At 39.8% G+C, this 16,601-nt stretch overlaps 2 protein-coding genes across 4 annotated transcripts in view; one reads left to right on the forward strand and one right to left on the reverse strand.

The window, feature by feature from the left end:
* Positions 1-16,601, reverse strand: part of LOC132840159 (dnaJ homolog subfamily C member 13-like) — a 100,191-nt gene that overhangs the window by 72,982 nt on the left and 10,608 nt on the right. For all 3 annotated transcript variants that reach the window (XM_060861599.1, XM_060861598.1, XM_060861597.1), the window contains exons 2-4: positions 7,993-8,073; positions 1,297-1,372; positions 621-770 (exon numbers count right to left, since the gene is read on the reverse strand). In XM_060861599.1, coding sequence (XP_060717582.1) covers positions 621-770; positions 1,297-1,372; positions 7,993-8,060 — 294 coding nt within the window. In that variant the 5' untranslated portion in view covers positions 8,061-8,073. The remainder of the gene's footprint in view (positions 1-620; positions 771-1,296; positions 1,373-7,992; positions 8,074-16,601) is intronic.
* On the forward strand, positions 11,305-12,966 carry LOC132839932 (general transcription factor II-I repeat domain-containing protein 2A-like). The gene has a single exon (XM_060861145.1). It carries the CDS (start codon positions 11,305-11,307, stop codon positions 12,964-12,966), a length of 1,662 nt encoding a protein of 553 aa, XP_060717128.1.

The raw sequence follows: 16,601 nt of genomic DNA on the forward strand, positions 1-16,601 counted from the left end.
ATCTGAGAAACTTTAACTAGATAAATTTATGTACCTCATCTGCCTTAAAATGTTATTGTATTTATTTTAGAGATTAAATTATTATAATTTTTTTTAACAGGTAACTAATATGTATGTAAACAGAATGTGCTTTTGGTTTTGTGTTACTCATTAGTATCAAAAGTATGAAATACAATTTTTTCCAACTTTTTTTTGTTCTAAATCTTTAAAAACGTCAGTCATTTCAATACGAAATCTTGCCAAACAAGACAAATAATATAATCTTAAAACCTAAAGACCAATTTTATGTCATTTGCCATAGATGTGTCAAGGAATATTACTGGCAGAAAAACCCAATTTAAGAAAAAACCTTATTTACTAATAGTTTGTCCCAGACCACCACATGAGTTAAGTCTCTTATACACACAGACACAGAAATGCCCAAGCTTTATATTGTAAACAGAGAAGTACAACTTTTTACTGTGGCAAAATAGTGACCATTACATTTCTCAATTTTAAAATAAATTTTCAAGAAACCAGGTCATCCAGCATTTCTTTCAATAGTAATGCCCCATTTTCTTTTAAATAATAGTCTGTTTACTTTCCTTCTAATATCTTGCCATTTCCCCTCTTTTGCTCACCAGTGCCTCTGTCAACAGCTCTGTGCGATGTTCAGTGGAAAACTTGAGGGTCTCAGACTTCTTTCCGCTACCCTTACGGAAAGTAAGGTTAAATTCAGTGCCTTGTCCTTTTCCCACTGGCAAGATACCACATATATCCCCATAAGGCCACTGTAAAGGAAGTCACACAGTAAGGACATGTACAGTAAATTATTTTGACATGTACACTGTGAACACTATGAACAATATACACTAATTACATTGCATTAGAATTTTTACAATATTTACAAAAATATTAGTACTAACAGTATTCAAGAAAGCATTTAAAGTTTGTTTCCAAACTATAAATGTGACGGTTAAATATTTATCAAAATGCATGTGGATAAACACAAAGCAAAATACAGATAAAAAAAAAAAACAGTGGCGAAAGAGAAAATAAACCCTCATAGCCTAGTAAGTGTGTGTACCGGTTTGTGTATATATGCTACCTCTGAGTAAAAGTGTTTGCAAACATTGTATTAGTGGAACTGTTATGCCAAAGACACACAGCTGTATGCTTCAGCAAAGCCAGATGAGAGGCACCAGCTTAATAAGGTTGAGGAATGTGTAAAATCCGTAAAATAATGGATGCTTATTAATATAATGGAAATAAACTTGTTCTTGTTCTAACAATTTATCTGCCTGATATGATTCATACCTGGTTTGTAACTTCTAATGTCGTAGGGTTGTATGTTGTCATGCCATTTGTCCCAATAGAGAAAACTCGCTTGTACCTGGAAAGAGACCACCACACATATATACACAATATAAATGTCTTGGAATTATGCAGAAATAGAAGGTAGAAACAGAAAATCCCAGGATACTAATGTTACATCAGATAAATGGAAAATGAATGATGCCACAATATAGGAGTCATATGAAATAATTTTTTAAAAGGATAAATTGGAATGAACATGACATGGATTACTTGATAATGTAATCTTTGAGACCCTGTACCATGAGTACCGGTACTCGGATCACTTAGTAAAAAAGTAATAGCAACAAACTTCAGACCAGGGCATTTGACATACGACATATCCGATTTTGGTGCATGTGGCTTGAAGGCCCTAGGAGGCGTTATTCTTGATAAACGGAGGAAAGCTGATTTTGAATAAAATTGGGTTGTAGCTGCCTCTCTACATTACTACGATAGAAAAGAGGTGTTATTTGTGTAATAACAGCATTTAGCTAAGGAGTTATTGACTCGGGAAACTCAAATCTGTGAATATGTGGCCAACTTTACTTAAGTGCTAATCTCAACCTGGCCATTTGTTAGTTTGTGGCAGTTTTTGAAAAGGGATAAAATATATAATCAACAAACTCATGGTTCTGAGTTAGTTACCTAGCAAGTCAGTTATTTTCAGTCAATTAATTCATAAGCTTCTTGGTCCCCATTGATTTTGCTCTATACTTCTCACCAAAATGAAGAGATAGAAGGACATCATGTCGTTCTTCCAAAGAAAAGATAAGGTAGACAGTGAGACTGAACCAGATATTTCAGGTAATAGTAATACCAACAAAATATTTTTGTATATAATTGTAGTAATAACAACAAAAAGACATGACAAAGAGTAAAAATGAGGGTGGTAGTATGAAGTAGTAAGTGCACTTAAAACTTAATTCTCAATATTTATGTAAATGAAAACTATTTGCTGAAATGAAAAGGGTATACACACTTTAGATAGATAAATACAGACAGACAGACATTTTTTTTTTCCTTTGGCAGATATCAGCAAATCCTAGGAAGAACCACCTGTGCAGCCAATGATGAATATATACCCAAGAACTCTGATGGGGGACCGGATGACCTTTTTGCAAAAAACCCACAAAAATCGTAGAATACAGTTACTGTGACCAATACTGAATATGTAATGCAAATGTAAAAAATAAAATTGAAATGCAAATACATTGTTGAATGATTATAAACATGGTGTTTTGCCTGTTAATGCCTGCAGTGCAGTGCAGAAAGTGATATGACAACAATAAGGTCTAAATGTAATAAAGGTCTGGCCCCTCTAACAATACAACTGGCCCCAGCTTGGCCCCCCCAGTTGAAATGGTCTAGAACCGCCACTGAACATAAAAAGCTTTGTGTGTGTTCAAATACAAGAATATTGTGCAACAACCGCAGAAGAGATGGTTACTCACGGTACCTGGTCTCAAAGTGGCTTTTTTTGCTATAGACACCCAATATAAAAATTAGAGGTTTATAACTCAGCAAGCTTTCAATAAATCTACACCAAACTGGGCCAGCTTTTTTAGGGTGATTCTCTGAACAAAGTTTTAAATTGGTGTACCAACTGGCTTTCGGTTTTTTTCTGCAGTCCCGCCCCAATATAAGCAAAATCAAAAAACTTTCCACAACACTGACATCAAAACACTCAGAACAATGAGGGGAACTTCCTCATTGGTATTCGGATTATACCGTATTTCGTACTAATTCCGTACCGTATTTCGTATTAAAAAGTATTAATATAAACTTTAGTAATTTTTTAACTTTATCAAAAGCAATCTTTTTGTTTTAAATACATTGTTATTGATAAAAAAGTAAAATTATTAATATTTATATTGCATTATTTTTAATGTTGTTCCCATGTTATTCGTGGTCTTTCTGGATTGCATTGATTGATTGTACTCCTAACTTCATTCACCATGATAAATGGAGGGATAATACAGGCTAATTAAGTTTGCAAACATTTAGCACATTTTGCAAATACAACACACCTGAAAGACCGACAATCTCGGCAACACGCTTCCATGCTTAATTTTTCCTGTAAGCATCTCTGCATGATTCAAGAGTTGGATCATAAAGTAACGGGTGTTCGGAGACCGCGAGAATCACGCTTCTCTCCCATGTTGACGTCTGCATGATAATATTGCACATTACGTGCGACTGTCACTAGGGGGCGAAATCCGACAGTCGTGTCCGTTTGTCGTGTGCAGTGTGAAGGCGGCTTTAGAGGTGCATACCCAGAGGTTAGAGTGGGTTAGCAATTGGGGGAAAGTCTAAATTCCTTAGGTGGAGTTAGTCACCCCCAACTCTGGCATTAGAGCCCTTACAGTGGTTCAAATAGGTGAGGACTCAGCAGCATAGCTAAGCCAAAGCTAATGCCACCCCTCTCCACTTCATATCAATAACAGTTTGATCTCCTCATTGAAACACCTACTGACAACCCTGAAAAAACACTGGTTATAAAAGCCTCAGTCTGGGAAATTAGCTAGGCCTTTAGAGGCTCCAGCAACACTGATTAGGTGTATACTGGAAGCCAGGGCAGCAGAAATAGGAGGTAATCTTTGGTTCTCAAAGATTGTTTTGGTTTTTCATGTAGGAGCTAATGACATACACCTACATCAGTTAGAGGTAACTAAAAGTAATACAGCAGAGTAGAGGTCTTCTCGGGTCTAAAAAAAAATGTACCCGACCCGAAGTGACCTGAATCACTTTTTACCCGAACCCTACATGCATAATTATTATTTTTTTTTTTAAGAAAGACCCGACCCGAGACAAACCCGAAAAAATTAGACCCGAATCCGAACTGATGACATTTTTTTTTAACCCGACCCAAATGTTGCATAACGCTACACTAAAGTAAACGCTACAGAGTGGATTCAAAATTGATAGACAGGTCTGTTTCAATGAAAATTAGCTTACCGCCAGCCACACGTCGCCAGCCACATGTCGCAAGCGGTCCTGGCAAACAGAGGAGAGGTTGGAAAAGGACTCGAGTCGATGCACACACGCGAGATAAAGTAGTTCGGGTCTTCTCGGGTCCGTTCGGTAAAAACACATTCATTTTAAATTACCCGAGACCCGATGCCGCTATTATTAGACCCGACCCGTGTCCGAGGCACACGTGAAACTTTTAGACCCGAACCCGCTCGGGTCTCGGGTCAGACCTCGGGTTTTCGGATCTAAGTGGACCCGTGAAGACCTCTACAGCAGAGGTGTGTAAATTATCAAAGGCAATGTCTCATGCAGTAACATGCTCAAAGTAGCATGGTAATGTACTATACAGCAGGTTATGGTCACAGAAATGGTGGTTATCATAAAACTAGATTATATTGAATGCACAGCCAGCATCTTTGATCTGTAGCTAGGACCTATTATTAACCTATTATGTATCAGGAGTTCAATGTACTATGTTTAACATAAATATAGATTTAATCAAGAGTATGTAACATTAAATTAATCATTATAAATTAGTCCATCCAGATGTAGTCAGCCTCACCTAACAAGTTGGGAGCAGGAGTTGCAGATATTTATGATGACAATCTTGGCCCTACACAAAAACCTAGACATAAATTCAACTTGCTTAAAGTTCTTCATACTAACAACATGTAGCCACAAAAAAGTCTTCTGAATAGATTCTACTTATATTTATTTACAGACCCCCATGGCTATGATTTGAATTACTTTGTTAGTTGCTTCTCCTAGTTGTTTTTTTTATACAAAAAGCATTAATTGTGGGAGACTTTAATGTTTACTTTGATAATTGTAGACCCTCTGAGAACAGTAGTAGTGGATACATATTATATAGTACGCATAATATACTCCACAATCTGAAGTTGTCGCCGAGCATTAACTCATCTCTTTTCAAATGTCTCTTAGACATAATATATGCACTCTGCGAACTACCGTGTTAAATGAACAGTTACACTTGCTACTGCAAAAGGGGTTTATCAATAGTCTCTCAGACTTATCATCCATAATTGGTTCACTTTCTGAACACAAAGAATTTAATCAGGTGACATTACTTAGAGGACAACATTCCACTAGACCTTACTTAAACACATAATATCAGTTGCAGCTGAACCCCTTTTAAAAATCATCAATTCTTCCCTAAGGACTGTTTATGTGCCTAAACCTTTTAAACAATGGGTTATCAAGTCCCTGATTTAAAAACCTGACCCCTACCCCTGTCAGCTCTCTAGCTGTAAGCCAAAATCAAACCTCCCCATTATCACCAAGATCCTAGATAATCTTGTAGAACAACAAATGCGCTTTTACCTATATATGAATAACATTCATGAAATGTATTAGTCAGGATTTTTGGCCTATTCATTGCACATAGAGGTAGCACTGGTTAAATTGGTTGTCGCACCTTGCCGGTGATACTTAAGAATAGTGCAGCTTTTGATATCAGTGATCACACTATTCTAATTTTAGTGGAGTTAAGGGAAAAGACCTCTCCTGGTGCAGATCTTATTTGACTATCTGTTATCTGCTTGGGTGTAAATTTTGACTTTGCTCTTTTCTCCTTATGTATGCACCACTTGCTACAATTATTCTTAAACACTGTATTAGCTTTCACGGTTATGCTGATGACAAAATAATGTTTAAGCAAAGCCAGTGAGAGGTAGCAGTTTAATAAGAACAAAGATTTTGTAAAGAACATTAGACAGTGGATTCTTACTAACTTCCTCCTGCTTAATTCTGACAAGACAGAAGTGTTTGTACTAGGACCACATGCAGCCAGAAATAAGATTTCTGATTACAGAGTAACTCTGGATAGGCTTCCTGTTTCATAATGTGCAGCAGTACAAAAAAACTACTTCTGACCTAAAGCACTGAATGGTCTTGTACCACAGTACAATCTTTGATTTTATGATCTAATCTCTTTTTTATGATAGTACAATTTTATATGTCACACCTATTTTAAATAAAAAAGTGCATTTTATTTGGTAGCAAGTCAAGTAGTAAAGGCTACAGCAGGGGCAGAGCTTTCTCTAACAAAGTCCTGCAGTTAAGGAACAGCCTTCCAATTAGTGTTCAATTCGTAGGCAAGTGTAACCCACACCAAAAGTGTAAGTTTTGCGTCAACTCCTCAATAGGACCAGGACACTCACAAGACTAGGTTTATCCAAGAGATAGCTATGGACCAACAAATGTGAACACATTCAGACATTCAATGTTTTGGTTAAGAACAAAATCTTACTGTATTAAACACATAAGAAATAGGAATGCTCATGTGTTACTTATTTGTACCTTTTCCCTTTTCTTTCAGGAATATGATGGTTATTTCACTTTGTGGGAACCATAAAGTAAATTTCAGTTAAGAATTCAACTAGTGCCAGAGTTATTTGTGTGTATTGATTGAAATTTACTTAAATAAACTTTGGCTATCTTTTTCTCACTGCATCTGAATGACTTGTTCTTGGATTAAACCCCTTTTTTTGTTATCACTCAAACATTAACAGTCAGTTCGTCAAAATCAATTTCCAACAGGTTTAACATGAATCAAAATGAAACAACAAGTCTGGATAACCAGTAAACCAGTGAAATATTCATTCACAATGAAATGAAAGACCTCAAAATTGATCATTTCCCCAATGACAAAAAAAAAAAAAAAACTTAATCAGTGTTGAATTCAGTTCAGTTTCCAAAAGAAAAGTTCCTTGAATGTGAGATAATTCAGTCTGTGCAGTTGATCCCGGATTAGGACAAAAAAAGGTTTGTTGTGCAATTTCACTCCTACCGTTCAACGGCAACCACATTCAAGCCCATAAGAAGTTCTGAGGATTCACTCAACAGGTGGCTCGCCAGTCCAAACCACCCAGGTGCATACAGAAAAATGCAGCAAAGAATAGAGACGAATCAGAGGGATTCACACTTTGATCAATCCACATCTGGATCAGGCAGCATTCAGAAGCAGACTTCACAAGCTCATACAACATCACAGGAAGAAAAAACCTGGCCAAGGAACTCATTCATCACATGTACATCAGCCAAACAGGAAAATTCCAGATCATACATGCTCCAAAGTGTCACTCTCCACACAATCTGCTACTCTCTGAACCATTACTTTTCTCCGATTTCAAAGACTGAATCTCTCAGGATAGCGAGAAGCGTCCATCTGCATCAGAGTTTATGGAGAGAAAAAAGATCTTGAACATTCAGGTTCAGTATAATGCCCGATGGCGGAGATTTAGTGATTATTTAGTGAGGTATCTCATTGGATACCTCATAATGTGAGAATATTATTGAAGAATTTTGAAACCTTCAATATTTTATACATATGATAGATATATATATATATATATATATATATATATATATAAATAAAATGTATGTAATTATGTAATTAGTAAAAATTGATTACATCATAATCTATGGTTTCTTCCTCATTCTTCCTATTCTCAGTTACACTAATCAGGTGTTTACCTATTAACCCAAATACACTGCAATTGGCTACTGGTGGAGGTAACAAATGTGTTTGTCCATTTTTAAATAATTTCAAATAAAAATTTCTTCTAAACCAGCCAACTCAAGCCTTCAAAGTAATCTTTAACAGCATAAATTAAATAAAAAAAGAATATGATCATAATGGAGATGTGAGACAAGCAGGCCACTTACTTTCCTCTCCAGGAGTGTTTGGTTGTGTAGAAACAGGCCAAGTCTTTATTCTCTTTGAGGATGTTCATCTTCCTGCAAGGCCTGCGGCAAAAAAAGACAAAAATGAGAAACTCAAGAGTAGGGCTGGGCGATATGGCCGAAAACTGTATCACGATATCAGTGTTTGATATCGGTCGATATTGATAATTATTGAACTTTTTTATGGCCTATTTAAAATAAGGACCAGGAGAAAAATATATCACAATTAAACATTTTTATTTTAAACTTAACCTTCCTCTGATCATAATCCCCTCAGTTATTAAGACAGAAATGTCAGCAACCATGGAGAACTCAAATAATTAAAATGTAAACATAAGTCTAAAGTCACAATGAACACTTAACAATTCTCTCTTAACATTTAAGGTGCAAAATGAAAGAAAATGTAAGAAATGCTTAATAAAGTGTAATAAAATTTGTAATAAAATGCAAAGTGTTAAATATAAACAGAGAGAAACCTGAGAATTTAGTGCAAGTTTAGTGCTAGGAAGTTCACTAGCTTCTGGTGAATAAAGTGTTTTAAAATATGTGCAGTAATTTTTAAATATAAATAAAATTGAGGTAGACTCAGATACATCTGTAATATAAAAAACAAACCCGATACCGTACAGTAACAGTTTGAAATATAGCTGCAAGCAGCGATACCGGGGTGAAGCCGATCAAATTCGCTCAGAACATGTCACTGATGAACCATACCAAGTTTCGTAGCGATATGGCATTGTATTGGTAAAATACTGAACTTAACTTGAAAATTCAAAATGTGTGTGTGTGTGTGAATGAGTGTGAGTGTGTGAGTCAGTGAAGGTGTTTGTGAGTATGTGAATGAGTGCGAGTGTGAGTCAGTGTGCGAGTGTGAGTCAGTGTGCGAGTGTAAGTGTGCGAGTGTAAGTGTGAGTGTGTGTGTGCGAGTGTGAGTGAGTGTGTGTGTAAATGTGTGTGTGTTCTTCGTATGTGAAAACATACTTGGCAATAAAGACCTTTCTGATTCTGATTCTGATGTTGCAAGAATTTTGCCTCTAGGCCTTACGAGTCAGCATAAAATTGGGTTTTTGGACTGTTGGTGGCACTAGAGGGTTTGAGCTAGACACACCAAAGTTGCTATAGTAACTTCTAAGACTGGCCTCTACATGTGTGCCAAATTTCATAACTTTCATACGTACGGTTCTATGGGCTGCCATTGACTTCAAATGGCGGAAGAGGAAGAATATGCACACACACACTCACACTCACACAGCGATACCGGGGTCAAGCCGATCAGATGCGCTCAGAACATGTCGCTGATGAACCATACCAAGTTTCGTAGCGATATGGCATTGCATTCGTAAAATTTGTGTGTGTGTGTGTGTGTGTGTGTGTGTATGAGAGAGTGCGAGAGTGTGTGTCTGTGTGTATCTGTGTGTGTGAGTGTGTGTGCGTGTGTGTGAGTGTGTGTGTGTCTCTGTGTGTCTGTGTGTGTGATCATGTCTGTGTGTGTCTGTGTGCGTGTATGTGTCTGTGTGTGTATGTGTGTAAATGTGTGTGTATTCCTCGTATGTGAAAACATACTTGGCAATAAAGTGTGTGTGTGTGTCTGTGTGTGTGTGTGTGTGTGAGAGTGTGTGTGTGTGAGTATGTGAGTGTGCGAGTGAGTATGTGAGTGTGCGAGTGTGAGTGAGTGTGTGTGTAAAAGCGTGTGTAAATGTGTGTGTAAGTGTGTGTGTGTGTGAGTATGAGTGTGCGAGTGTGTGTGTAAATGTGTGTGTAAGTGTGTGTGTTCCTCGTCTGTGTGAGTGTGTGTGTGAGAGAGTGTGTGTGAGTGTGTCTGTGTGAGTGTGTGTGTCTGTGTGAGTGTGTGTGAGAGTGTGTGTGTGTAAATGTGTGTGTATGTGAGTGTGTGTGTGTGAGTATGAGTGTGCGAGTGTGTGTAAATGTGTGTGTAAGTGTGTGTGTTCTTCGTCTGTGTGAGTGTGTGTGTCTGTGTGTGTGTGTCTGTGTGTGTGTGAGTGTGAGTGTGTGTGAGTGTCTGTGTGTGTGTGAGAGTGTGTGTGTGAGAGTGTGTGTGTGAGTATGTGAGTGTGCGAGTGCGAGTATGTTTTCGATTGTGAGTAAGTGTGTGTGTAAATGTGTGTGTGTCTGTGTGTGTGTGAGAATGTGAGTGTGTGTGTGTGTGTGTGTGTGTGTGAGAGAGAGTGTGTGTGTGTAAATGTGTGTGTGTCTGTGTGTATGTGAGTATGTGTGTGAGTATGTGAGTGTGCGAGTGTGTGTGTAAGTGTGTGTGTTCCTCGTCTGTGTGAGTGTGTGTGTCTGTGTGTGTCTGTGTGTGAGTGTGTCTGTGTGAGTGCGTGTGTGTGTGTGTGTGTGAGTGTGAGCGTGAGCGAGTGTGAGCGAGTGTGTGCGAGTGTGTGTTTGTCTGTGTGTGTGTGAGAGTGTGTGTGTGAGAGTGTGTGTGTGCGTGAGTGTGAGTATGTTTTCGATTGTGAGTAAGTGTGTGTGTGTGTGTAAATGTGTGTGTAAGTGTGTGTGTGTGTGTGTGTGTGAGAGAGTGTGTGTGTGTGTGAGAGAGTGTGTGTGTGTGTAAATGTGTGTGTAAGTTCAATTCAATTTTTCAATTCAAGTTTATTTGTATAGCGCTTTTTACAATGGACATTGTCACAAAGCAGCTTTACAGAACATAAACATAAAACAAAAGATAAACATAAGGAGAAGTATAAAGAATTAATATAATAAAAATTCAAGATATATACAGTTCACAGTGTGTATGTATGTATGTATGTGTGTATGTGTATTTGTCCCCAATGAGCAAGTCTGAGGGCTCAGGCAACAGTGGCACGGAAAAACTCCCTTAGATTGGTAAAGGAAGAAACCTTGAGAGGAACCAGACTCAAGGGGAACCCATCCTCATATGGGTGACACTAGATCAGACATGGGCAAACTACGGCCCGCGGGCCATATACGGCCCGTTGGGCTTTTTAATCCGGCCCGCCGAACTCGTCCACGTTATATTACTAAATTAAATTTTATTATAAAAGACACCACAATCATTTTACCTAGCTGTAATTCCCATCTTTCCCCAGCAGATTGACCCTTGAGTGTGATGCATTACGGTTACTCTCTACTTTATTTTGTCGCTGTGCACTTTCAGCCCATCAATGAAAATGAGCGGACCGAAGAAAAGTAGACAGTGAGTGCCGAGTGTTCAATAAAGAGTGGACAACAAAATATTTTTTCACTGGAGTCCGATCAACAGCTGTATGTCTGATATGCCAAGAAACTGTAGCAGTTTTTAAAGAATACAACATGAGCCGTCATTTTGCCACAAAACATGCTAACTACGCTAGTAAACAGTCTCCACAAGAACGGGCGGCTACAGCTCAGAGATTGATGGCTAATTTACAGACTCAGCAAAACCTTTTTCACAGACAAACTGCGATTCAAGAGTCGAGTACTAAGGCAAGTTTTTTGCTGGCATTCAAATTAGCAAAGGCCAGTAAGCCTTTCTCCGAAGGCGAATTTTTAAAAGAATGCATGGTGGAGACAGCAGGTCTCTTGTGTCCGGAGAGCAAAGGTAAATTTGAACAAATCAGTTTATCACGCAGAACTGTGACTCGCCGTGTGGAATTGATTGATGAAGATATAGCCAGCAAATTAAACAAAAAGGCGGAGTCATTTAAGTTTTATTCACTAGCACTGGATGAAAGTAACGACATAAAAGACACTGCTCAGCTCCTAATTTTTATCCGAGGGATTAGCGACAGTTTTGAGATCACAGAGGAATTTTTGACAATGGAGTCCATGAAAGGAAAAACGAGGGGAGAGGACTTGTATAACCAGGTGTCTGCTGTCATCGGGAGAATGAAGCTACCTTGGAGTAAACTTGCCAATGTCACCACTGATGGATCGCCAAATTTAACTGGGAAAAACGTTGGGCTGCTGAAAAGACTGCAGGAAAAAGTAAAAGAGGAAAATCCTGATCAGGATGTTATTTTCCTACACTGCATCATTCATCAGGAAGTTCTGTGTAAGTCTATATTGCAGCTAAATCATGTCATGAATCCAGTTGTAAAACTTGTTAACTTTATACGAGCAAGGGGACTTCAGCATCGTCAGTTTATTGCGTTCCTGGAAGAAACCGATGCAGATCACCAGGACTTACTTTACCACTCTCGTGTGTGCTGGCTAAGTTTGGGCAAAGTCTTTCAAAGAGTGTGGGAGCTGAAGGAGGAGATCACTGCATTTTTGGAGTTAATGGGGAGATCCGACGAATTTCCCGAGCTAAGCGACAATAACTGGCGTTGTGACTTTGCGTTTGCTGTGGACATACTTTCGCACATGAATGAGCTGAACACCAAGCTACAGGGGAAAGATCAATTTGTGCATGACATGTACACAAATGTTAGGGCCTTCAAATCCAAGCTGACTCTTTTCTCCAGACAAATTTCAAACAAGTCTTTCACTCATTTCCCCACACTAGCCATGCAGAAAGAGGCGACCCAAAACGCGCAGAAATACAGCAAATCACTGGACGACCTGCACGGAGAATTCTGCCGTCGTTTCTGTGACTTTGAAAAAATTGAAAAGTCACTTCAGCTGGTGTCCTGTCCCCTGTCACAAGACCCTGAAACAGCACCACAGGAGCTGCAGTTGGAACTGATAGATCTTCAGTCTGACTCTGTATTGAAGGAGAAGTTCAACTCTCTTAAACTGAAGGACTTTTATGCTTCACTTAACGAAGCCACGTTTCCAAATCTCCGGAGGATGGCACAGAAGATGCTGACGTTGTTTGGCTCAACCTGTGTGTGTGAACAGACATTCAGCGTCATGAACATCAACAAAGCCCGTCACAGATCCAAGTTAACTGACCAACACCTCAGATCTATCTTGAGAATTGCCACAACAAATATAACGCCAGACATTGATGCACTTGCAAAAAAAGGAGACCAACAACACTGTTCCCACTGAAACTGAATGAAACTGAACTGAGTTTATTACTACGTTATTAAAGTAATAAATTTGTAATTTTTTTTTACAATAAACAAAGCACAATGGTGTTTTTCTACCTGTTAAAGGCAAATCTTTTCGTGTAATGGTTTTTACATTTAATTTATATTAGTTCACACAAACACACCAATCTCCTATTCTGGCCCGGCCCCTCTGTCAAATTTTAGAAACCATTGTGGCCCGCGAGTCAAAAAGTTTGCCCACCCCTGCACTAGATGGTGTGGTTACAAATATACAAGTATCACAGAGTCCAACTGGAGCCGGTAGATCTGTAGATGTCTCAGTGGAGGTCCAGAAATTTCAACGCACGGAAGACGATCTTAGCATGGGTGTCTCAGCATGGGTAGAAAAAGAGATGAGAAGAGCAGTGCATAGGGATTAACATATCTGCTGTTCATAAGAATGTGCAAGTCTAGTGTGATAGTGCACAATATTTATGGGATGTATTATGTGTACGCCTGACTAAAGAGATGAGTTTTCAATCTACATTTAAACTGTGAAAGTGTGTCTGAGTGTGTCTAAGTGTGTGTGTGTAAGTGTGTGTGTGAGTGTGTGTGTGAGTGTGAGTGTGAGAGAGTGTGTGTGTGTGTGTATGTGAGTGTGTATGTGAGTGTGCGAGTGTGTGTGTAAATTTGTGTGCAAGTGTGTGTTCCTCGTCTGTGTGAGTGTGTGTGTCTGTGTGAGTGTGATAGGGTGTGTGTGTGTGAGTGTGTGTGTGTCTGTGTGTGTGTGAGAGGGTGTGTGTGTGTGTGTGTGTGTGTGTGTGTGTGAGTGAGTGTGTGTGTGTGAGTGTGTGTGTGTGAGTGTGTGTGTCTGTGTGTGTGAGTATGTGAGTGTGCGAGTGTGAGTAATTGCGTGTGTGTAAATGTGTGTGTAAATGTGTGTGTGTCCCTCATAAAAGACCTTTCTGATTCTGGTTCTGATTCTGCAAGAATTTTGCCTAAACATACTTGGCAATAAAGACCTTTGTGATTCTGATTCTGATGTTGCAAGAATTTTGCCTCTAGGCCTTACGATTCAGCACAAAATTGGGTTTTTGGACTGTTGGTGGCGCTAGACGGTTTGAGCTAGACACACCAAAGTTGCTACAGTAACTTCTAAGACTGGCCTCTACATGTGTGCCAGATTTCATAACTTTCCTACGTACGGTTCTATGGGCTGCCATTGACTTCAATGGAGGAAGAAGGAAGAATAATAATAATAATAATAATAATAATAATAATAAAACTAACGATAACAATAGGTGTCTACGCCCCTTCGGGGCTTGACCCCTAATAATAATAATAAGAAGAAAACTAACGATAACAATAGGTGTCTATGCCCCTTCGGGGCTTGACCCCTAATAAATATAGCTGCAAGCAGCGATACCGGGGTCAAGCCGATCAGATGCGCTCAGAACCTGTCGCTGATGAACCATACCAAGTTTTGTAGCGATATGGCATTGCATTCGTAAAATGTGTGTGTGTGTGAGTGTCTGTGTGTGTGTGAGTGTGTGTGCATGTCTGTGTGTCTGTGTGAGTCTGTGTGTGTGTCTGTGTGTGAGAGTGTGTGTGTGCGTGTGTGTGTAAACGTGTGTGTAAGTGTGTGTGTGTTCCTCGTAAGTGAAAACATACTTGGCAATAAAGTGTGTGTGTGAGTGTGTCTGTGTGTGTGTGTGTGTGTGTGTGTGTGTAAATGTGTGTGTGAGTATGTATGTGAGTATGTGTGTGAGTATGTGAGTGTGCGAGTGAGTATGTGAGTGTGCGAGTGTGGAAACTTGGTATGGTTCATCAGCGACATGTTCTGAGCGCATCTGATCGGCTTGACCCCGTGTGTGTGTGTGTGTGTGTGTGTGTGTATGTGTGTCTGTGTGTGTGAGTGTGTGTGAGTGTGTGTGAGTGTGTGTAAGTGTGTGAGTGAGTGAGTGAGTGAGTGAGTGAGTGAGTGAGTGAGTGTGAGTGTGTCAGTGTGTGTGTGTTCCTCGTATGTGAAAACATACTTGACAATAAAGTGTGTGTGTGTGAGTGTGTGTGAGTGTGAGTTTGTGTGAGAGTGTGTGTAAATGTGTATGTGAGTGTGTGTGTGAGTGTGTGTCTGTGTGAGTGTCTGTGTGAGTGTGTGTAAATGTGTGTGTATGTGTGAGTATGTGTGTGTGTGAGTGAGTATGTGAGTGTGCGAGTGTGAGTAAGTGTGTGTGTAAATGTGTGTGTAAATGTATGTGTAAGTGTGTGTGTAAGTGTGTGTGTAAGTGTGTGTCCCTCATAAAGACCTTTCTGATTCTGATTTTGCAAGAATTTTGCCTAAACATACTTGGCAATAAAGACCTTTCTGATTCCGATTCTGATTCTAATGTTGCAAGAATTTTGCCTCCAGGCCTTACGATTCAGCACAAAATTGGGTTTTTGGACTGTTGGTGGCGCTAGACGGTTTGAGCTAGACACACCAAAGTTGCTACAGTAACTTCTAAGACTGGCCTCTACATGTGTGCCAAATTTCATAACTTTCCTACGTACGGTTCTATGGGCTGCCATTGACTTCAATGGCGGAAGACGGAAGAATAATAATAAGAAAACTAACGATAACAATAGGTGTCTACGCCCCTTCGGGGCTTGACCCCTAAATATAGCTGCAAGCAGCGATACCGGGGTCAAGCTGATCAGATGCGCTCAGAACATGTCGCTGATGAACCATGCCAAGTTTCGTAGCAATATGGCATTGCATTAGTAAAATACTGAACTTAATTTGAAAATTCAAAATGGCCGTCCGAAAACCGTTTGGTATCGTTTGACTCAGCATGCCTCAAGGAGTCTAACAACACCTCCTTCATGATTTTAGACTCAAGTTTGCAGAAGTTATAAGCGAAAATAGCTGTTTTTAAAATCAAAGTGGCGGACAGGAAGTAGGTTTCACTATGATATTTTTGGGATCGTTGGACTCAGCCTGAGCCACAACAAGAAGTCTGTGTGTGTGTCTGTGAGTGTGTGTGTCTGTGAGTGGGTGTGTCTGTGAGTGGGTGTGTCTGTGAGTGGGTGTGTCTGTGAGTGGGTGTGTCTGTGAGTGTGGGTGTCTGTGAGTGTGGGTGTCTGTGAGTGTGGGTGTCTGTGAGTGTGGGTGTCTGTGAGTGTGGGTGTCTCTGTGGGTGTGTCTGTGGGTGTGTCTGTGGGTGTGTCTGTGGGTGTGTCTGTGGGTGTGTCTGTGGGTGTGTCTGTGGGTGTGTCTGTGGGTGTGTCTGTGGGTGTCTGTGGGTGTCTGTCTGTGTCTGTGTGTGTCTGTGTGTGTCTGTGTCTGTGTGTGTCTGTGTCTGTGTGTGTCTGTGTCTGTGTGTGTCTGTGTCTGTGTGTGTCTGTGTCTGTGTCTGTGTGTGTCTGTGTCTGTGTGTGTCTGTGTCTGTGTGTGTCTGTGTCTGTGTGTGTCTGTGTCTGTGTGTGTCTGTCTGTGTCTGTGTGTGTCTGTGTCTGTGTGTGTCTGTGTGTGTGTCTGTGTGTGTGTCTGTGTGTGTGTCTGTGTGTGTGTCTGTGTGTGTGTCTGTGTGTGTGTCTGTGTGTGTGTCTGTGTGTGTGTCTGTGTGTGTGTCTGTGTGTGTGTCTGTGTCTGTGTCTGTGTCTGTGTCTGTGTCT

This window comes from Tachysurus vachellii, chromosome 25 (assembly GCF_030014155.1).
Source record: "Tachysurus vachellii isolate PV-2020 chromosome 25, HZAU_Pvac_v1, whole genome shotgun sequence".
Lineage (NCBI taxonomy): Eukaryota > Metazoa > Chordata > Actinopteri > Siluriformes > Bagridae > Tachysurus > Tachysurus vachellii.